Below are 24,011 nucleotides of genomic sequence, written 5' to 3' on the forward strand. Positions count from 1 at the left end.
CTTTCTCTTCATAATACACTGATAACAGAGGGTGCTATTTGCAAAAATCAATCCTTAAATCAAAGAATACAAGACAAATTTGATGACATAAATACATACATTTGTGTAAAATGTAAATAATGCCACTAATAATCATCTGAACAATGGACTGCTTGTCACTGAATTATAAAAAGAAATCTTCTTCTGATTCAACTGTTCTTTCCAATATTTCACTCTTGCATCAACCCTTGCCGAAAAACCAACTTGTGTATGTTTCCTAGATTTCATCTGCTCTTTCATCCACATTACACTGTTATTTTCATCGTCCCCGAAATACTTCATTTCTTGTATAACATGATCATCCATTGGATAGAACAGTCTCTGTATCGCAATGTGTGTGAAATACGGGAGAAGAGCAACAATCACAATGATCAAAATAGATAACCAAAACATCGGCGAAGGCCCGAGAGCTTCCGAGAGTACTTGAAATGCTCCTCCTGAGAATTTTGCAGGCAATGCACCATACAGCAGTAAAACAATGTACCATAATGCAATGCTGCCCCAAATGAACAAATGTTGTATCCAAGTGAAGTGGTTGATGATCAGAGAAATCTGGCAATTCACTGTGACTATGATGCATGTGTATACTATGGTTCCGAGGTGCACGACATCAGCTACTTCTCCGTCTGATCGGAAAGCAAAAGGTATGAAGATGAATGCGTTTAGGATGAAGATAACAATTGATGCATATAAGCCGTTCATGATCCAACCGAGAATTCGAAACCATGTGAAGTATATGTTTCTTTGGCCTTGTTGATAGAGTGCTGGAAACTTCAGCATGAAAACAAATTGCATGCAAAAATGAACCATTATTAAGAACACAGACAAAACAAAACAATAACTCTTGTACTATATTTATATATATCTAAATGAGGTAGCATCGAAACATATCTAGCAATCAGAAATGAAATTGTAGTTCGACTAATAGATATGAAGAAAGATATGTTGATTAATACCTGAAGACAGACATCAGGCGAAACATCCTGTTCGAGTACACCAAGTGCTATCACAGGTAAGGAAGTTAATAGCACATTAAATAGTACCATGTACCAATTGTCGTATAAGAGTTGCCCCGAGAATCTGGTGGAAGTGTCATAGTAAAACAGAGTCATTCCAAATGCCACATTCTTGTATACAAAATAGAGTATCTACAAGAAACAAAAAAAAAAAGATCGAAGTTAGGAAACGGTTGTCATGGGTTAAGCATTATGTTTGTAACTATTTTATGAGTGCAAAGAACTTACCATCTTCGCAATTCTCTTATAACACCAATGTCCATGAACCAAAAGTAGACGCTCTAATAGGTGGAACTGAGGCAATGAAAAGTCACTTGCCATGACCGCCTGAACTTGCAAAGATAAAATAGCATTGTAAGTTTTTCGGCAGGCTGATTAGAAGAAAGAATTTTTTGAAATAAGATACACTTGGCTGAACTATATAATTTAAAACTGCATTTCTTGCTTATCAAGAATTCTGGAATTTCAGATAGTGTCGATTCTGATATGATAAAAGGAATTTTACGTAAGAATAAATCTGACAGAAAATGAAACAAAAGTTATACCTGCATTCCCTCCATTCCACTAATACCCACTCCAATGTCTGCGGCTTGAATCATGCCAACATCATTGGCACCATCTCCAATTGCTAACGTCGTCATGTTTGTATGTTTTTTGACTAACTCTGTAATCTGCAAATCCAATAAGGGTGAGAAAATAATATAGCTCTTGAAATAGAGAGGTAAATTTTGTGAGCCTAATATCACATTCTATATCCTATCATTGAATTTCTGCTATAATTATGACCGAAATATCGGAAAATGGTAATAAACGACCATACCAATGCCTTCTGTTTAGGCGAAACACGGCAGCATATGACCGAAGCGCAAGTCACAGCCAAGTGTAAGAAACTGCTTCTTAGATCAGGCTGAAGAGCAAGCTCAAGAGCACCTCCATCAACTATTAATGCAAAGGGTGTGCTCTCATCACTTTCTCGAGTAGTTACATGCAAAGCAGATTCAATTTGAAGAAGAATATCGTCGTGCAAAGCCTAATATCCAAGAAAGTGAACCTACAAGTTTTTGATTCACACTCTTAAGAAAGAGGAAGAAATTTTTCAAATTCAGTAGTCCACACCTTGTCATTGTTTGATTTAGATTTTGCGACACTACTTAGATGTAGCTGCTTCATGTCATGTCTCAATAGACTGCAAGCGAATCTGATAAAAAAAAACAGTTATTGGTAAGAAACACAAGGCGGATAACATTATTCTTTTTTCATATTTTAATGACTTCAATCAGATCCATTACCCAATGTTAATTGCAGTCTCCTTCTTATCTCCTGTAAGTAGCCAGATCTTGAAACCTGCTTGAGCAAGTCTATCAATACACTCTGGAACCTGCATTTAAATTACAAAGTCTGAGAGGCGACTAATATCTAAATCAAACATTTCAAATTAAAAATTAAGGTTAATCAACCCCTTTCTGCAACTTGTCTTCCACGGCGACAGCTCCCAAAAGAATCAAATCTTTTTCAATCATTTCACTTGCCGATGCCAACATTTCTTCTCTTTCAGGTCCTATATTAGTCTTTGCCTGAGTAAAGATGGCATTCCACTTCTGATATTGATCATGTTCAATTCTCCTATATGCAATTGCTAGCGTTCGTAAACCATCTTCTGCATAATCCGAAAGGTGTGCCGTAGTTGCCTCTAGATGAAACCTTCCTTGACTTGATAGAAGCTCAAAAATTATACTGAAATATAGAAATTATCATGAAATCTGTAAGTAATTCAAGTGGTGTTATGAATTTAACCACTGTATTATTTATATATAGGTAGAAGTACAAAACCTGTCAGCTCCTTTACATAGAAGAAATATCTGACCGTCCTCATCAGAGACTATGACCGACATACGTTTGCGTGAACTGTTAAACTCAAGAAGATTCAAGAGCTTGTATTGCCTGAAAAATGAACTGCTTGTCATTTTGATGATCATCACTTTTTTGCAAAGAATAACTTTCCTGAGCTCTCTTGTGTAATTACCTCTCAACCTCTTCACCATAAGATGGATTGAGCTCCTTAACAATCAAGGTAGACTGTGTTCTCCGGCAAAACTTGAATCCGAACTCCTGTGACGCAATCAGAAAAGCCACTTCTTCAGGTGACTCTGCCTCATACTTGAACTTCCCGGTTTTGTCTTCTTCAACGGGTATGCCAGTATGGCACAAGGTCAAGACCCGGAAGAACATCACAATCTCCCTAGCCTGTGGCACACTTACCCAATTCTTATTCATAAGCCTGCCATCCACAAAATTGAATCCTTTAACTTGGTATTCGCTGGACAGCAAGGGACTTTTTTCTTTCTTGGCGTCCAATTTCTCAGTAATAATTTCTGCATTAAAAACTTCATTTGCTGACATAAACTCAGCAGTGGAAAATTCAATCGTATCGATGCTTTTGCTAATGGAATCAGCCCTGCGAATACTTAATCTATACTTCTCAAGTTCAGTATCCACTCGCATGGATGCGGTTCGGATTTTCTCAATGTCTAAATTCATTCTTTTAGATACAGCAATATCAACGTCATTTATTTCACCACCATAAGAAATCCCTGCAATTGAGCACTTCCTGAATTCCATCTGATTACATGTAAGAGTACCTGTTTTGTCAGATAGAATCATCTCAACCTGACCAAGCTCTTCATTAAGATTCGATGTTCGGGCTTCAACAGACTTGCATGAATCTTCATCATACATTAGCATGTCCTTGTTTATCAGCATGGCTTGGAGTACTTTGACTACTTCAATGGAGACATAAAGAGATATAGGGATAAGATAACCATAGAGTATAAGAGCTCTTATGAATTGTAAGAAACCTGATGTACTCGGTGTCTTGATGTTGAAGGATGAGTCATCTTCATTAGGCTCTACGTACCACCAATTTATGATTTGGAACTTAATGGAGATATAAGCGCCAATGGAACTGGTCAGCGATATGATGACAAGCAATGCGAAAAGAAGGTATATGATATAGTCCATCTTTCTCTCGATGCGGCTCCGCTTGGAAGGTGATCTAGTTGAGTTTTGAATTGCTTTTGTATCATGGCTGGTGAAGATCACAGCTCCGTAAATGTAGTCAGTGTTTCGGAGCTTTGAATCCCTGAGAAGTACCTGGCTAGGAGTCAATGCATACAATTGCTCTTCATGCTCGAAATTTCCAATGAAAGAGTACAACTGTGGATTTGGATCTTCACATTTGATTGTACCTTTGAATTCAGTCAATTTCGAGTCATGATCCAAGCTAAGAGTAGCTTCTAAGCATCTCTTGAGTTTCAAATTTGTTTCTCCATCTAAATTCATGGTCTCAACATAACACACCCCATCCTCGAAACCAGAGGATAGCAGAAGGAGATCACAAGGAAAATATTGGTTTTTCTCTACTTTCACAATATCCCCTACAAGAACTTCTTTCCAAGTTTTCTGAATGAAATGTCCATCTCCAGTATGCACTTTTACTAACCGGGAATTCACCCTCAAGTCCTGCAAAGCATAATGTTCATACAAGCATTAACAGAAACAAAGAAGCCAATTGTTTGATTTCGAAAAATGAAGTTACCTGCATGAATCTATGCCAGTCCTCTAAAGCTTCTTTGGCCATGCTAATCCCCACAACAAGCACCAAGGGAGCAATAGCAGTAATTGGAGAAAATGGAGTCAATGGAGTGAGTGATAGGATTGCAGCCAAAAGAAAGTAAAGGTTTGCCACACGGCGAAACTGTTCAAAGAGTGCTTTGGGGAGGAAAGTGGCGAAATTGTACTTGGTTGTGGAAATTGAGTTGTTTGAGTATCTAAATGGCCTCTTTCTATGAAGATAAGATTGGTTACAGAATACTGTTCTAGTGAAACCAGGGCCACCGAATTGCTGACGAGGAGATTCTATGACCTCAGGCTGGAAACACCTGAACGAGTAAATCTTACTCCATTTAACTCTGGATTTCCTTTTCCTCGACTCACTTGACATTCTTGAAACTAAACAAATAAAAATTGATAACACAAAAGCAGTGTCTTTTGCTGCTGCTTCTCTTCTCCAAACTAGTTACAATCCAGAACAAGAACACATGTTTTAGCTTTGAATCTACTTTGAAGAAAAACTAAAAATAAGATGAACTTCAGTTAAGTAAACAACAAACATAACTGTGAACTGATATCACACAATCATCACCAAAAGAAGCTACCAAAAGACAGAACTTTTCAGGTTTTCCTAGGAGAAGAAGGGCAAAGAAATCTCCAAAATGTAATATCTCAATTACCACCCAGAAACAAAAAGGAAAAGAATGATGACCTCAATGAGAGACCTTGAAACTTGCCTCCATTGCTGGCAAATCAAAGCTTAAACAAATGAGAACACAGAAATGAGATGTTAATTCACAAGATAAGAAGAATTAATTCATTAGATGAGTCCATATGGAATGCTCCAATGCTCCTCAATATCATCGTCTGCAAAGAAAAACAAAACCTTGACATTTGAAGCACTGTAGAAAATAAGGTCAAAAGTTATTATAATTTGAAGTTAAGGTTTTGTTTTTATTAAGTTGTAAATAAACTCCAATTCATTAGTAAACGTGCAACAACCTTTGAATTTTATTTAAATGACACATTGCAAGAAACTATTTGCAGAAACCTTTGAAATTTATTGCAAATGAAGCCTTGAAAGACCTTACAATTGCAAGAATACAAAAGAAGCCGGCAGCACACACAGAAGAGAGCCCAGGGATTAGGGACGGCAGCCAATTGGAGAGAAATAAGTAATGTTTATCCTTTTATTATATTCTCTTATACAAGGGCAGCAAACCCAGTCAATGAGTATTAAAAAATAGATATAGATCATGGGAACCACCAAATGCAGCAATACTTATTTTGTCATGCAAGTCAACCAGGTTTGCCAAAACTTTTCTCTAATTTACACTAATAACAGAGATTGACAAACTTCTGAACCACACCATATCAAATGAAGACAATTAGAAAATGCATACATAAAAAGCTCACAAGAGTTGCCCGTACACTTGATTAATTACTGCTGTTTTTCTTTTTCATTTTTTCTCTTTGCATATATAAACCCCCTACAAAAACACATCATAGCAGCATACCATTACAAAATTTGTGATTGCAAAAACAAAAATTTTACATTTATACCCTTAAGGGGTATGCTGTATACATGAGAACATTAATATCATAATATAACTGACACAATTATGCATACAAGGGTATATATATGTAACTATCTACATGCAATACAAACTTTTCAGGGTTTATATAAAATTGTAAGAGTTTACAACTAGACATCTGCAAAGAAAAATCAGTTCATCAACTTTCAGGACAGACAGACAGAAACCCCACATGTTTGTTCCTAGAATCGAAATGCCAGATTCAAAGCTGATTAAAAAGAGCACCTTTTATCCCCTGGGGCAGGTACTGTCTGAATCAAACTTTCATCTCAATGATTGAAGTCTCTGTTGTAAGATTATTAAATACTGTACTATTAAAACAGGGTACAAGTCAACCAGAATATATATATATATATATAATCCTCCAGATATTTTATACTGATTCGTATATGCTGAAGAACCATAACTAGAGAAAAAAATACCTGTTTAGTTTTCCCACAAATAACAGGCAGGCACAGGTCAACACAAGTCCCTGCAGGCAATGAGAACATTTTCACCAGCATGTCTCAAATACACAGCATGAAAAATTTCAACACAGATTTCCTTAATAAGACATGTCGGAAGATTATGGTTACCTCCTTTTCTGAATGTAGTCATTCTTTCCAACATAAATTTCACACACGGTAAACAGAAAATCCAATGTAAGGCTGAGTTAACTCTGGTACTGAACCAAAATTCTGAAAAATTTTGCCCAACTCTGCCTCTAGATTCAGTGCAAACGACTGAAGAATGGAGAGCAAATTTTGTATAATTAATTAAAAATATAAACAGATGTCAACCGAACTATTACAAAATTCATGGAATACTGAGCAAATGACCACTGGACTTAACTGAGATACTTCAAGACTTGATTTACAAAATTTATAGTTATTTGATGGTGGGCAAATGTCCAGATACTGTACTTCCTTGTTCCTGGTATATACCACCAAGATGATCAATAATGTCATAATTTCAACTATGCAAGACAGCATCTGACTTTGGATGAAGATATTGCTTCCAATTATTGCCAAAATCAAATCCTTTATTCACATTCTCATCTTCTGAGCAAGTCCTTCTGGGCCCATCAAAACGGAGAACTCTTGTTTCATTATATGTTACAGAAAGGATGGAATTGAGGGACTTCCAAGAAGATGAAAGCTTGAGATATTTGTTGTAAAACACCAATGGAATCACTGGATAAATCCATTTGCTCCTATGAACAGAATAATGCAACCAAAGCCATTAGAAAATAATGTCTGCAGTCCAATCAAAACTGACAAAGATCATGCAATATGAACTTAAAAATGGTGTAGAAGTAGGAAATGCAAACTCAGAGAATGAAGATTATACCTTTGTTTTCCCAAATCAAGAACTTTGCACCACCATGAAACACTCTCAATCAGATTTTTGTCCAGCCTACTTGAATCAAGTAAAAGCAAACTGAGGTCAGGTGTGCAAGCATTCTTGTCATAAGGTTCAGCCAACACCCAACTTTTTGCAGATGTTCTTTGAATAGCATTTACAACGTCCATGTTAACATGGTCACCCAATCTTGTGCTGCAATCCTCAGCGGCAGCAATGGAATACTGGCCCAAATCTACATTAAAGAGATCTTTAATGTCTCCCTGGGACACAGATCCAAGAAAATTAAAATTATTTACTATGACAAAGAAGATTATTCAGCAGAAAGACACAATGCTCCCAATGTGGTGGAAATAAATTAAAGATATTCAAATGTTCAAACCAAAGTCAATGAAAGAAAACTTATAACCAACCTATGTACAATATTCTAATGGAGAGGACTCACGCCAAAACTTTAAAATCCCCAACTAAAATACCGAAAAATTAAAGACAAACACGAGGTCAGTAATTGGAGGGGGAGGTATCAGTGTTTATGGGAATAATGAAATTTATTATTATAGCAATGATGATGAGCATATGTTGCAGTCATGACAATAGCTAGAGTGAATGATTAAGGTGGCAAAAGTGGTAGGAAGAAGACAACAGTAATGATGGTTCTCAAGTTTGAAATAAAAGTGTGTTCAATAGTAAAAAAAGGGCTCATGGTGGCATTGGTGGAGAAGATGTTAGGCACGATATATTTGTGTCATAAAAACAAGGAGAGACTGAAAGGTCAAAGAGAAGGCACATCATTCTTTGTTTTTTTTTTTCTGAAACAGATATCATTGTTGCATTAGCAAGGTTTCTTCTTAAAGCAGCTGGAGATTCGCAGATTTTGAACTGAGATGAAAATCTCTCCATTTGGCCATCCCTAGAGGTTCCTCTTAAATTTCTAGCACTAAGATGAAAGTCAGAATTTAGTAATACAGCTCACTAGAACCATAGCTATAATAAAGGACGCAATATTCTAGGTTTGTTTCTAAAAAGAACTTGGAAAGGAAGTGAGCATGCAGGCGTAGCACAATGCCGCATGTTTTTATTGGTCTCTGGTGCCAATTTATAAAACAAAAGCAACATAATTGGTATTTAAGATAGATTCTATCAAACTCATGCCAACATCCATTGGAGGTGTCTGACCCATCTGGGAAATAAATAAGCAACTACAAACATCAAATTATGCAAAACAAGTGACCTAAATTTCAATTCTGCAGATTTAGAGCACGAAGGCAAATGAAAAGAACGGTTGTACTGTATTTATGAGACGATAGCAATTGTGAATTATTCAATTGCCGTCACATAATTTTGGTTATTTCCCCATTCCCCAATCCAACAACATGATGAGCTACTTCACGACTCAACAATATGATTCTCCAGCAAGGAGTGTAGGAAGATTTTTTTTTTTTTGTTAACTCAAATCATATGTGTTAGAAGATAGAAGATAGGGAAGCATAGATTCTCATTCAATGATTGTAAACAAGTATGACCTTGGGTACATATAGAAGATAATGGTATAAGTATACCCAACAACACTGTATATATATACAGACATACATATATACATCTAGCATACATCTAACATACATCTAACACCCCCCCTCAAACTCAAGGCGGATCATGCGTCTTGAGTTTGGATAACATGAATAGATGCTGATCACGTGTCTCGCGCTTTTAGTAAAAAAATCAGCCACCTGCACTCGTAAGAAGATAATGAAGGGACACTGTATGGGCACGCATATGACAGCTGGGTGAAATGAGCATCCACACTAATGTGTTTGGTCACCATGCTTGACCGGATCAAGAAGAATCGAAGGGCTCCCTGCATCGCCGCAGCTGAATAGGAATGGGAGAAGGAAGTGGTACACCAAAATCCTGTAAAATCGAACGAATCCAAAGTACCTCCTGTACTATAGAAGCTAGAGCACGAACCTCAGCCTCAGCACTAGACTTGGCAATAGCCCGTTGTTTCTTAGTCTTCCAAACAACAAGTGAAGACCCAAGAAAGATACAAGAGCTACCGATGAGACCCGATCATCAGGAGAGCTGGCCCAAGTAGCATCAGAATAGGCCTGTAACTGAAGTGTGGACTGGTGAGAGTAGAACAAGCCACGTGAGGTAGTGCCACGAAGATGCCCATAATGAATAGAGGTGGGGGCCGCAATGAACTGACTGAGAATATGCACAGCATGAGAGATGTCAGGGCGTGTGACGGCCAAATATACCAAGCTACCAACAAGATGTCGATAGCGACAAGGATCAGATAAGGGAATCCCATCAGAAGCGCGAAGCTACAGATGTAACTCCATCGGTGTAGCGGCAAAGACGGGTATCCGCCAAACCGAGCGAGCAAGTAGATCTAAAGTGTAACGCTCCCGAGATAATCGATAGCCATCAGATGAGATGTGATCTCGATACCCGTAAAGTAACGGGCGGACCGAGATCACCATCAAGAAAGTCTCAGCACGCTTCGCCTACAAAGATAATATGAGCGTAATCATCACCAAGAAGGATCATATCATCCACATACGTAAGAAGGATGGTCCGCCACAAGGTGAAGAAACGAATGAAGATCGCCGGGATCATGTATGCTCGGGAGTAAACCCAAAGCAGCCCTCAATGATCGTGGCGAACCTCTCAAACCAGGCACGTGGGGCTTGTTTGAGACCATAGAGAGCTTGGCGAAGACGACAAACGACTCCCCGGTGGCACTCGAGGCTGTGGGAGCGAGTCATGTAAACCTCCTCCTTTAGGTCCCCTATGAAGAAAAGGCGTCTTCACATCGTCGATGAAGAACCCATCGACGAACAGCCGCGATAGCAACTAATGTACACACAGTGTGCATGTGAGCCACTGGGGAAAAGGTCTCCTCATAGTCCCAGCCATACTCCCCGACGAAAAATCGCGAGCAACAAGACACGCTTTATAGCGCTCAAGAGACCCATCAAAACGGGTCTTTACCCTGAGATCCAACGACAGCTGATGGGAATGGCATGAATGGGAAGAGGGACTATATCCCATGTGTGAGTCCGAGACAAAGCATCAAGCTCCTCGACCCATGGCGGCTCGCCACTCAGGTGATAGAACCGCTTCCCTGTAGGTACCTGACTCAAAGACATCTGAGACACTGGTGCTAGTAGAAGCGTAACGAACAAGTGGATGTAAAGTGGAGCAATCACGTAAGGAGTAAGAATGAGAGGATACCTCATGAGCTGGATCAGAGCAGGAGGAGAGTGCCGAGAGTACCGCCTGTGGAGTCACAGTGATCCCGACGATGGTAAAATAGACGAACCGTGGGAGCGAGCGGAGGAAGTGAAGAAAAAGGGGAAGACACTGTAGAGAGACTCAATAAAATAAAGCGAGAAGGGGGGATCAAGAGAAGAGTGACTAATAAGCTCCGGGACGAGCAAGGAACGGAGGAAAGGGAAGGTACAAGGGAAGCATCCTAAGAGAATTGGTAGGGAAAAAGGAAAGATAGAGGAACTGATGGAGAGGGAGACTCAGTAGAAGAAGGAGAAGCATAAAAGGGGGTGGTCTCATCAAACGTGACATCACGAGAGATACGTATACGACGAGGAACTGGATCATAGCAACGATAACCTTTATGCTCAAGGATATATCCCATGAAAACACAAGAAACAGACTGGGCGGTGAGTTTGGTTCGCTCCCGAGATGCAAGCAAAACAAAACAACGACAACCAAAAACACAAAGATGATCATAACGAGGAGGTGTCCCATGAAGACACTCTCCAGGGCTGCGACTCACGAAGATGAGACGAAGGTTGAAGGTTAGTGAGATAAACATCGGTACTAACAAAGATCAACCCGTAAACGAGGAGGAAGAAAAAGCACCAAGAAGAAAGAGCACGAGCCGCTCTAAAATATGACGATGCTTATGCTCAAAGAACCCCATTCCGAGGATGAGCCCTCAGACAAGATAATCGAGGCAAGGTGCCCTCAGAAGATAAAAAAGCACGAAAGGCCTGAAAAGTGTATTCACCACCAGAGTCAGATCGAAAGTTCTAGACCGAGGCAAAGAAAATGTGTGTGAATCATAGTTGTAAAAAGATCGATAGATCGACAATAATCGACTCACGACGATGCATGAAATAAATCCAAGTATAGCGAGTGTAGTCATCAATAAAAATAACATAATAACGGTTACCTCCTTTGGAAACAAAGGGAGCGGGACCCCAAACATCAGAATGAATAAGCTCAAAAGGAGCAGTGGTCTGAGATACACTCATAGGATAAGGACGTTGTAGCTGTTTACCAAGCTTACAACCAATACAGACAACATTAGAAGAAGGAGAGACAGCTCCTAAAACACCACGACGAATAAGAGACGACAAACGAGACGGACACAAATAACCAAGACAATGGTGCCACAGATGAGACAAAACTGTAGCATGACATTGATGAGTTGGCCTAGCAAAAGATGAGAGGTGAAGGGTATCCAACACATAAACTCCACTATGGCGGCGGCCAGCTCCAATCACCTTCCCACTGTGATCCTGCACACGACACGATGTACGGTCAAAAATAACCTGACAGTCATAATCGGTAAGTTGACTAACAGACATAAGGTTCATGGATAAACGAGGGACATAGGAGACAGAAGGGACAGAGAAGGCATTGGAGGAAAGATGACCAGTGGATGAAATAGGCAGGAGTGTGCCATCAGCAGTGCAAACACGAGTAATATGCAGTGATGGGCGGGAATGATACAGATAAGTGGAATCAGGAGTCATATGAAGAGAAGCACCAGAATCAAGAAGCCGAGAGAGATGTGAACTACTCAAGCGGAGGAAGGAACCTAAGCCGACCGCGCATGTCCGAGAGAGTCCGCTAAGTGGACCGCTGAACTGCCGGGCAACATCGCCACTAATCGCCGATCGCCAGCAGCATCGGAGCGTGAGACGACGGAGTAGGAGACGCGGAGTAGGGATGATGTCCGCACGTAACGTGCCTGGGGAGAGTGAGGCAGTGGAAGTAGAGTGGAGCTAGTGAAGAAGAACCATAGGAAGAAGTACGCGGAAGCCCACGTTGCTTCTTCCGGCAATCACGCCGAGACGACTCAAGTATGCCACAAGAGCGACAAGTCACAATCTGCTTTCGGGTCCGTGAGAACGACCGGGATGAGACAGAGAGAGGAGCAGGAGGTCGAGTAGATAAGGAAGTCAAGAGCCGTAGGAAGGGCGAGAGACAAGAAGAGCATTACCTCCCTCGAAAGGAAGCTCTGAGGCGGGTCTCCTCAAGACGAACAAGAGTCAAGGCCCTCATCCAAAGAATAAGCCGACGGAGCATGAAGTAAATCGAGCTCGAGTCGCTCAAACTCGGCGTAAGGCGCATAATGAATCTCATACATACGCTGTGTCTCATCATGGCTACTGGCGACGAGAGCAAGACTCGTAATCAGTGAGAATCGGGCAACATGAACAGAGACAATACGGCGGTGGGGCATCAATCTGACGCCATAGGGCACACATCCGAGCGTAGAATCGATCAATCGCGGTCCTCGCCTCGCCGGAGACCAGCGAGGGCCTCGTATAGGGTATAAAGTTGCGCTCGATCGAACCATAGTAGCGACGCTTTCAAGATATTCCCACATCTCACGAGCAAGTGGGAAGATCGGCAACTGGCACGAATCAAGAACGACAAACCCTAACAAATCATCATCTTCGTCAGATTCCTCGAGACCTCACTTGTCAGTTGTCGCTTAAATGCCGTGAGAAGCAATGCAGGCCTCCGAAGAAGCGAGGGTGTCAGGTAAGGAAGGTGCAGTAGGGGCAGTACCGGTGCCATCAACATGGCGAAGAACACGAGCGCCATCGAGAATTCGCTTGACAATAAGTGGCCAAGGAATGTAATTAGTGCCATCAAGCACCACGTCAGAATGGTGGAGATTGCGGGGACCACTGAGCCCATATTCCATTTTTTTTATTTTATTATTATTTTTTTTTATCAATGCTTTTCTTTTACCAAACAAAAGTTCACAAGGTAATAGTAACACCACTCATGTCTTGGTGTTGGCCAGACAGAAATTCACATGTGAGAATGCATTGGATCTTGTGAGAATGCATTGGGTCTTGTGAGAATGAATTGGTGGAGGCAGCCGGTGGTAGTGAGGAAAATGGCAATGATGGTATGATGATAATGGTGTCTGTGAGGATGAGGGTGTTGATGGCGATGATGGGATGATGATAATGGTGGCTATGATGAGGATATGTTGATAGTGATGATGGGATGATGATAATGGTGGCTGTGATGAGGATAAGTTGATGGTGATGATGGGATGATGATGATGGTGTGGATGGCTGTGATGAGGATAGGTTGATGGTGATGATGGGATGATGATAATGGTGTGGTGATGAGGCTGTAGTGATTATGGCGGCTGTGAGGATGATAGTGGTGATGTTGATGATGGGATGATGCTGGGCCGGGTGAATGAATGGAGAAGGAAGAAGAAAGTAGATGAAGAGGATGACCGGAGAGAGGCCCAAAGAGGATGGCCTGAAGATGGCCGGAGAAATCTAACCTAGTCTGATACTATGTTAGAAGATAGAAGATAGGGAAGCATAGATTCTCATTCAATGATTGTAAACAAGTATGACCTTGGGTACATATAGAAGATAATGGTATAAGTATACCCAACAACACTGTATATATATACAAACATACATATATACATCTAACATACATCTAACAATATGGAGGCACATAAGGTGAGGGATGCACAACTGCCTTCAAGTAAAGATGTTCTCAAAGTAGAGTGAGACTCTAGCCTTAATGATGGTTCCTAGCTGTTTCACTCACTTCTGAGTGAATCACTTAGAACCTTCCAACATTACTATTTAGAGCATAGCCCACGCATATAGTGTCAAGGGTTTTAGAACCAATCTTCCTAGTTCTAAGATTAGGAATTTTAACCTTTGCTAGACACCCCTACACTTTGAAGTAGTTGAGCAGTGCAGCCCTTCTTTCCTAAAGTTCATAAGGTGTGGTGCTTTGGTCATTAGAAGAAATCCTTCCAACAATAAAGTAGGCTAAGAGCAATGCCTCCCACCCACAAGTTCTCAGGTACTCCAAAACTTAGCAACATGGCATTCACCATATCCATGAACGTTCTGTTTTTCATTTCAACAACTCCATTTGATTCAAGCATATATGGGGCAATAAACTCATCAATAATACAGTTCTCTTCACAAAATTGAAACATGTCATTGGTGTTATACTCACCGCTTTTATCAGACCTAAGAATCTTAATATTTTTCACTAATTGATTTTTAGCTTCATCTTTGAAGATCACGAACTTGTTAAGGGCTTCATTTTTGGATCTAATGAGGTAAGTGTAGCAATATCTAGAGAAATTACCTATAAAGGTAATAAAATAACGGTTTCTAGCTCTAGCGGGAGTCCTGCTGGAATCACAAATATCACCATGAATCAATTCAAGCAAATTTGAGTTTCTATTGATGTGTTGGAAAGATTTCTTGAGGATATTGGCTTGGCCATAGATTTGGCATTTGGAACCTTGGTCAATATTGGATTTTGGAATCAAATTAAAGCTCATTAACCTTCTAATGGTTCCAAAATTCACATATTCTAATCTTCCATGATAGGTTTCACAAGATTCAACATTCAACACAACAAATAAAAAAGAACATGAAAAACTTTCATTGAAAGGTAAAATAGGATGTTCACAAACATTAAGTTTGAAAAGACAACTAGATGCAAAACTTTTTCCTACAAATAGATAGTGGTTACAAGAAGATTGAATTCTAACACAATCTTATAGCCACTCTGGATGAGAAGTGATCGACTAATCAAATTCTTCCTAATATCTGGCACATACTGAAGGTCTAAAAAGGATAGGACTTGTTTTGGATGTCATCTTCATGTCAATGCATCATTTCCCTAATAAACAAGCTACTGACCCATTTCCCAATGTTACACATCCTCCATTTGCAATTTGGTAGGTGGAGAACTAGAAAACACAGACATGCACCAAAGTCTAACCATCATTCTAGGTTCTGGTAAGCTAGAATGACAAAAAATGGTAAAGGAAGCTGATCTAAAGTGCATCTAAATGGAAGGTGCGTCCATTTCGAGCACACTAACTTATCGTCTGTAAGGACCAGCATTTTCCTTCACAGGATCAGTCTTTCGAGAGAAGCAATCTTGAATAATGAGATTTGTCCTACCACAAACAAGACAATGCTCAAGATTTTTCTCTGAAGATTTAAGAGCAGAAGGTTAAGGGTGAGAAGCAGGATAAGAACGAGTGTGAGTATTTGTTCTAAGGTTTTAAGGATTTTTCTTTAAAAGAGAACTAGCAGCCTCTAAGGAAGAAATGAGAGCTCCTAGGGATGTCCCTATGTTCAAACCAATAAGCTCGTCTCTAGTGAGAATTTACAATTTTAGAAAAGATTTAGTTTCCTCCTTAATTCTAATAGTTTTATAAACTCCCATAAGGTTCAGAGAATTAATCTTGTGCCTAAGGGTACTAGCAAAGCTAATCCAAGATGGTGAAAGCTTATTTAGGAGGATAAAGATGATGTAGCTTTGATTGCACACTGTGCCACTCTTCTCCACAACACTTAAATAATCTTGAAAGGTATGAATCTGTTTACCCATATCAACTTCATCTATGCTAAAGTGATTGATCCTAATGGCATTATTGGATCCGTATTTCCTTTATGAGGCAGCCCAAATGTCACTAGCAGTTTTAAAATCAAACTACTTGTCATAGAGATGATCAAAGAGATTGGTATGAATCCTATGCCTCCAATAAAAAATTAATATCCTCAAAAGTTTTACTTGTACATGCTGATGCTTGAGGTTGGTCGATAGTCGAGATGAACAACTGGCAAAGTCCATCAGGACCAAAGTCAGAAAATTCAGATTCAAAAAGGTTTCTAAGAACCCAATGAAGTCCTAAAGTGAAAAGCCAAAATTCAGCTTAGTTCTTCCATCTCCTAAAGTTTATCTTCCCATCAAATTCGGCCGGCTACACAGGATGCCGGATTATCCTTTAGACATATTATACAAGGTGTAATGTAAATCAAGACTGAAGGGCAACTTTCTCTTTTCCCGATGTGTGACTAAATTTTGAACTAGGAACTCACAAGACTTAGGTTTGGATGTATAGTTGGCTTCTGGGTCTAGCCCAATTCCTATACTGGGCTTGAGCCGACCTAGATCCAACAACACACATATCTATACACTTTGGGGTTTCTTAGGGATATAACTATGAAATTACATACCATTAAACTACTGGAAATACAATCCTACTCATCCCCTAGAAATATTACATGCCATAAACTTTTACAAAAATCTAATTCTGCATACATGTAAGAAGGGTTATTGCCTAATTTATATAGCAATGTACCATAAAGTGCTTTCCAGCTATCAATAGGTAATCTTAGCAATGCATTAAGCAAATGTCTTTCAAGAAAAATGTATATAAAATGGAATATTCATGATGGATCATTTGAAACTTTTTACTCTATTAGAGAAAATTTTCAAACTGTTAAAATAAACAAGCCCTGCAGAATTAGCAAGCTGGTTATTCAATGAAGGTAAATAAACTGTGTAGTTTCTAGAAATATGATCAACTGATATTGTCAATCAAGTGCAAGATTTAGGCCAGCAATTCAGAAAGATACGCATGATGTCACAGTGAGATAACTATTGAATTTCTTCAGGTAGCAACAAGATAATTGATGATTGAGATAATTCAAGACTTCAACTTATCTATAATATAAGAACAGTACCCTCATTATTGTATCCGGTGAAACATATAAGAATCTGCCCAGAGAAGGATCGATGATTGAAATAACAAGGGGTGCTATTTCGTGAAGCGGAGGCCAAATAATTCTCTCATCAGGCATTGCAATCCTGAATTTATCATTAACCTCTTTTTGCCTAACAAATGCAAACACAATGAGAATATGAGAAAAAAAACATACATTTTGATGTGAATCTGACAGACTGTCTAATTATCATATAAAAAATGCTTACCCAATGATGTTAAGGTTAGCATGTGGAAATAATACTTTGAGCTTATAGAAGGGTAGTTTTGTGTCTTCATCTTCAGGTATGATGAAATGGAAATGAATATGTTCTGCAAATCTGATGCAAAAACCAATAAATGCTTAAGTCAAGTGAACAACTCAATAATCTAGTACAATAAATTGAGTAGGTACAAAAGCCGCACATGGGCATTTGCAGCTGTTAAATTTTATATTTTGGTACTAGTGGGCCCTATATGGGCTCTATATGGGCTTAGGGGTCTTACACCAAAAAAGTCTCAAGACTTAGTGGCTCAAGCCCTATACCTATATATAAACCCATTATACTTCTATCACACAACCGATGTGGTACTATATTTCCAACAGTAGCAATATTTTCATCCTGGTCATAGAAGGGATCACGCTGATTTGTTCCCAGTCAAGGATAAAATTCTAAAAGCAGAATAAAAAGTTGGTAGGTAATTATGGTCGACAATGAACAAGCAAATGCTACTCTAAGCTAAACCTAATTGCCTGACTCACTAAAGTACAGAAGTTACCACAATTCCCTTAGTCTCACTAGGATGACCATAAGAATTAATTCTCTTTATATGAGTGGCTTCAAGTAGGTACATAAATTTTGGAATACTAAGGCGAATTCCAACATGCACGAAAATCATGACAATTTTGCTTGTTATGTATGGTTTTAAATTTAGAGTGACGATTTTTCTAAAAGAAGATGTGTTTTAGGTAAGTGCATAGAACAAATGGCATCACAAAATTACAATTTAGAAATTCAAATTTGAAGGTAAATTCCAAGTTGCATAACCTTTCTTTTCCTGGTCCAGTAAAAATTAACTTAATGCTAATAACAACCAAACAACTTTAACTCAAAATTCTGCTTTTCAATTTACTGATTTAGATTCAAAGTAAAGCATAATACATAATCTCAAATCATCAAATCACATTCAAACACAGCCTTAATAAGAAACAGTTAAAGATGATCCTTAGGGAGAACCTTGAGTTAGATAAAGTTGAGTTCTGAAGTACAGCAAGCATTTGAAGATCCAAACAGTCTATCCAGGAAAATATATTGATTGCTTCAACTCCAAAATCAGGCTCGGTGATAATTTCAGATGCATGTTCACGAGAAGCCCCAGAGTCAGCAGACTGTGATCAAAGATATATTAGATTCACGAAGACGCATCTTAGACACAATCTTGAACATTATGTCAACCCATGCTACCACAAGACACAGCTGAAGATATATATTCACATTTTATTCAACCCATCTTAGGTGCAAAACAGTGGTGTCATGTAGAAAATATGGAGCCAATCCTACCTTCGATGTTGAGAAAGCCTCCAGGCAAACCACATAAGAATAAGAGGAAGAACCAGGAAAAACAATTGGAAATCAATTCAAGGTCCACAAAAAAGACGTGCAACTCAACTGTAGTAAATGTAGGAAGTTAGAGCACAATGTCAGGACATGTAAGGGAGAGGTTGATGGTAACAGCAGATTGAATCCAATTGCAGTAACAACATCAAGATTGCCTAAATTGGCTATAAGGACTTCCCATGTATTTTGCTTCGCAAATCTAATATATATTGTAGTTCATTACTTGGCACACTCTAATATATTGTTTTATATTTTTTAAGTTAGGAAAACTAGTGGAATCACTCAAAGGCAAGCTTCAACACCCAAGGTAAACATAACATATGTATTATTTAATTTCTGCCACTGAATTGAAATGAAAACATAATTTAATTCTTTTCCTAGAGACCCATTCAACAAAGGCAAGCTAAAAATCAAGCTGAAACTTAACCTGGAACTCAAGTTGGAACTTAAGCTAGAACTGAAAGGATAAAAGTGGCTGCAATAAAAAGCTAAAAATTATTTTTCACTATTTCTAAATTTGTTTCATAGAGACTTTACCCTTTGTAATATATTAACCTTTTTTTTTCAGAGATCCATTCAAAGTAGTCAAACTGGCTTATCAATTGAACCACCTGCAATGACTCTTAGGTGGATGCTTGATGTAAGTTAATTAATCCTAACCCCTCTATTTTTATCTTAATGATTTTCTGTCTTGGTGATTTGTGTTATTTAGTAATTAGTATTGCTTTATATGGTTCTAGTCAAGTTTTTTACACACATCAAAGTTCTATGATTGAAGCTGCCTTTGCAAATTCACCTAGGCAATAGCAGGCACAACAAGGAAGTCAAATGCCATCAAGGTATATTGGAGAAAACCTCAAGCTTGAAATGTGGCCCAAGGAAAAAGAAAGTTACCTCAATCTGCTGGAAATGCTCAACAACAAAACAAGATGCGACCATCCACGGATGCACAAGAAATGATAGTTGCCAAATAGAGTTTTCATTTTTATTGTTGAGAATTTCCTCCTTTATTGTTTTGTTGTTTGGAATTTTGTTCAAAATGCACAAACATTGGCTGAATTTGTTTCTAGAGATTAGAATAGCATAGTTCATATTGCTATAGAAACTATTATTGGGGATTAAAATAGCAAAGTACATATGAATTTTTGTTTTGGAAACAAATGACATGTAAATCATTTTGTACTTTAACCAATTAAACAGTCATACCGATATTGCTATTATTTTTGTACAAGTGTATCAAATATGAATGTGATTATGTCATGTCAATTCCTCTTTGCAGTATTCGTTATATCAAACTATTCTTCTCTTTTATGCTCGTCTTTTTGATAATTTGCATTAATCATGAAACCAGTGCTAATGATACTCATAGGGCTAAACTGATAAGGACAAATGCTTAAGTACCTACCTAATATATCAACAATAAATTAAGGATAAATGCATTCATAAGGAAAACTGCATCCCTTAATCTTAAGTTTTGGTCAATACATACTTGTACCCATCAATACAAGTTTGCAAAAACCCCAAAATCAATATGAAAACCCTCAAACCAGATTAAAACCCTAAACAAAAACAACCAACTTCAATACAAAAACTCTATATCAGTATCAAAAGCTAACACAATTTTCTTCATTTCATCCAAGCATATATTAAGCAACAAACCAGGTAAACTACCCAAATGCTCCACCCTTTTTTACTTTGAGTCTCTATTGGTTTTACTTTTCTTAATAGCCCAATAATCACTATTCTTGCACAAGGACTCAGAGGTGGGTCATACCAGCTGAAGAAACGACAAGCAATAGCAGCCCCACAATTCTTGCATCCAAAAAAAAAATCTCCTTCCAAGATTGTTATTTGACTAAGAGATCCTCATTTCAGCTGCTTATGCACAACGACAAATTGCATTTTCAACATGTGGTAAGTCCATCAATCTTTGCTTGATTTTCCCTTTCATTCTCTTGTTTTTCTTCTTCCTCCTTTCTTTATTGTTTGCTCAGTTTTTCTCCTATTACCTTCTTCATACCATCCTTTCATGTCTCAAAAATGGACATTCTGGATGAGAATTTTTCCTCCCAAATTGTCCTTGCTTTTACCTACACATTTTATTTGTATTTTCTTTTATTTTGTTTTAAGTTACCATGTTAGCACCTCATGTCGCTTTTATCTTCACATGGCTTTTATCTTCACATGGCAGTGCTAGGATGGAGACTGAAGAAGGATGTGGCAAGCCACATCATATTTTTATTAACACTGCTAGTGTTAATGACCAAAAAAAGACAAATTTTAAAATGCAAGTGACCTAATTGTAATTTTTCATAGTTGAGTGATCAAAATAGAAAGACTCGAATAGTTAGGTGACCATCTATGTATTTTACCAAAACAAAATGACACTAATCTAACCCTTACAGCTTATGCTAACAATTTAGTTGCTAATTTTTCTTCTTTAGCTATTCAGTTAAAGCCATTAACCATCTCTTTTGTTTTTTTCCTTCTAAAACCTATTTTAGTAGCTTTTGTAAGCATGGAGATTTGAACAATGGTTGGATGGTTGACATCTCAACATCTTAACCATTAAACTAATATAGTTATTATAGTTAAAGTTAAATTTTTATATATTTGAACCTATTATTCTTTCCTTTTGAAGATCTAACCATGATTTTGGCCTATTATACTTGCAAATTGAGCAGGTCATGGATGTCTCTGAACTAGTAGTGTGAGAATTCAAAAGAGTACAACTGCAATCCAAGAGGGTAATGGATGCCTTTAAACAAGTAGCCTGAAAATTAAAATAAATGTAGCTGCCATCTGAGCGGGTAGTTGACGTCTCTGAGCAAGTAGCTTGAGAATTAAAGTGGGTACACCTGTAATTTGAGCAGGCAATGCTTACCTATTTTTCCTAGCTTTTGAACAAGTAGAACAGGATTCAAAGCAAATAGACTTGCAATTTGAGCTAATAGTAGACATCTCTAAGTAGATAATTACTCATGCTTTCTCTCCAATATCTTAAACATCAAGCTATTCTAGGCTGACTCGCAGTTATCTTCCTTTTTTTACCCAATCTATTAACCACCAAGCTATACTAGAAACATTCTCCTTTATCTTCCTTTTATTTCCTCACCACTATCCTAATTCATGTAAAAAGAATGGGCATTGTTAATCAAGTTTCAAAAGAACAATATAAGATAAAAAAAGAATAAAGATGAAGGAAAAACACGAAGAAGAGAGAAGAAAAAAGAGGAAGACCAAAAAAGAACATGAGGAGAATAACAACAATAAGAGGAAAATATACAAAAATAAATAAATGAAAAAGAAGAACATGAATGAAAACAAAAGGAGAAAAAATAAATAAGGGCAGTTTTGGTGTTGCAGAAATTAAATATTTGACGGATAAATTATAACTAAAAGTAGGAACTTGTTGCCCAATGTAATTGTCAGAGAGGGGGCTTGCACTCAGTTTGACAAAGTGAATAAGCCACTCATCTCAACCGTTGTGAGAAGGAGTTGATCCCTCAACCTCTTACTCGGCAAATAAGAGAGTTGCCATCCTCCTATTGTGAAGGTGGTGGTTGCTTCTAAATCATCCTGAATCTTGACTACATAATAAAGCACCAATCTCAGCATCAGCATTTTCCCCGTAATTCCAAATTCTACTCCAAAACTACATGATCCTTTTGTCTAAACTGTGTTTTAGTGTGAGATATGAATCTCTGCTTAGACTATGTATTAATGTGAGATATGAATCTCTCCTTTGTATATAAAGTTCAAATTAAGCATAAATTCCAAAATAAATCTAAAGTTCGAACATTATACCATTCATTCAATTCATATAATAATTGGAAAACATCATCCACATCAAACAAACCCTAATGCTATAAATTGCAAGAGAAAAAGAGGGAGACAGAGAGCTCACCGCTGAGGCAGTCCGATTGGGGTCGAAGGGGATCCAAGTACGGTGAGGATCAGAGGGATCACGGAAGTGGGTGGCAGGAAGGAACTGGAGGGACGCCAAGAAGACGACGAGAGCGAAGGCAAGGAATTGGAAGCCGGGGCGAGGTCTTGGTGGCGGATCGACGTCGGGATGGATGGGCGGGCGGTTGATCGGAGGGTTGTGAGACGTCGTTGAGCTTACCACTCTCCTCGAAAGGCCAGACCCCGGAGCGGAGAAGGATGCCGACGCCGACGCCGACGCCGACGAGCCCTGCTCCGGCGAGGCAGTGGCCATGGTTCCTCTTCTTGAGCTCTTTTCCCTCTCACTCTTTGTTTCTCTCTTTCGCGGGGTTTTGTATCGCTGAGCCTGACGGGGTCAAACCGTTGACTTCGTGCAGGTTGACTCCTTGCATTAAGATTCGCGAACAAAGCAAGACATATGCAGAAAACACCCTTAATCTTTTATAATTAGAAAAAAAAGGCCTAAAATAAGTTGGAACATTTCCATTGTATAAGGTTTTATGCCTGAAAAAATTGATGATTTCTTGTCTCATGAGAATAAAGAGTTCTTCTCTGTATTTATGTAAAAAATGGGAAGAAGAATTTGCAGATGCATGTTGATCTTTAAAATACCCAATGTCCTTTTTCTGAAAATATATATATATATTTAAAAATTAGTTTTTTTCTCCTTTTTTGGGGTGAGATTTTTAGTTGAGCACAACTTTACATGTGGTCAAGCAAGCTCATTAAAATTAGTTGGGTTGACATTAAGATGGGTTCTCACTATGGTTGAGCGTGACTGGTAAAAATGATAATGTTGGTATAATCTAATCGTAAAATATTGTTGTCCTATGTAAAAAGTTGAGAGGTCAAATTTCAAATGTATTCACTTTGTCGAGAAAAAGAACTAATTCGTTATCACCCAAATATATTCATTGGGTTCCAAAGCAAGCTCGTTGTGCTAAGAGAGAAAATTAGAGAAAATCGATCGAGATAGAATAAAGTGATTAATGAATTAAAAAAAGTGAAAATTGCCCAAAAA

At 38.4% G+C, this 24,011-nt stretch overlaps 2 protein-coding genes across 3 annotated transcripts; both read right to left on the reverse strand.

The window, feature by feature from the left end:
• Positions 1 to 48: 48 nt before the first annotated feature.
• Positions 49 to 7,208, reverse strand: LOC120277124 (probable phospholipid-transporting ATPase 4). 2 transcript variants are annotated; one of them, XM_039283876.1, is made up of 16 exons: positions 7,091 to 7,208; positions 6,835 to 6,981; positions 6,682 to 6,731; positions 6,485 to 6,544; positions 5,377 to 5,531; positions 4,651 to 5,126; positions 3,079 to 4,574; positions 2,886 to 2,996; positions 2,513 to 2,789; positions 2,345 to 2,433; positions 2,172 to 2,253; positions 1,876 to 2,085; positions 1,601 to 1,726; positions 1,284 to 1,382; positions 996 to 1,187; positions 49 to 810 (listed from the first exon to the last, which is right to left on the reverse strand). In XM_039283876.1, the coding sequence occupies exons 6-16, from the start codon at positions 5,053 to 5,055 to the stop codon at positions 133 to 135; spliced, it is 3,765 nt and encodes a 1,254-aa protein (XP_039139810.1). In that variant the 5' UTR covers positions 5,056 to 5,126; positions 5,377 to 5,531; positions 6,485 to 6,544; positions 6,682 to 6,731; positions 6,835 to 6,981; positions 7,091 to 7,208; the 3' UTR covers positions 49 to 132. The 2 variants fall into 2 exon arrangements, with proteins under 2 accessions (XP_039139810.1, XP_039139809.1); XM_039283875.1 differs by having other exon boundaries at positions 4,651 to 5,531.
• Positions 6,990 to 23,300, reverse strand: LOC120277125. The gene is made up of 6 exons (XM_039283877.1): positions 22,953 to 23,300; positions 18,665 to 18,816; positions 17,657 to 17,767; positions 17,410 to 17,560; positions 7,589 to 7,863; positions 6,990 to 7,451 (listed from the first exon to the last, which is right to left on the reverse strand). Exons 1-6 carry the CDS (start codon positions 23,262 to 23,264, stop codon positions 7,211 to 7,213), a joined length of 1,242 nt encoding a protein of 413 aa, XP_039139811.1. The 5' UTR covers positions 23,265 to 23,300; the 3' UTR covers positions 6,990 to 7,210.
• Positions 23,301 to 24,011: the final 711 nt, after the last annotated feature.

The sequence above is a fragment of the Dioscorea cayenensis genome, chromosome 15 (genome assembly GCF_009730915.1).
Source record: "Dioscorea cayenensis subsp. rotundata cultivar TDr96_F1 chromosome 15, TDr96_F1_v2_PseudoChromosome.rev07_lg8_w22 25.fasta, whole genome shotgun sequence".
NCBI classification, from domain to species: domain Eukaryota; kingdom Viridiplantae; phylum Streptophyta; class Magnoliopsida; order Dioscoreales; family Dioscoreaceae; genus Dioscorea; species Dioscorea cayenensis.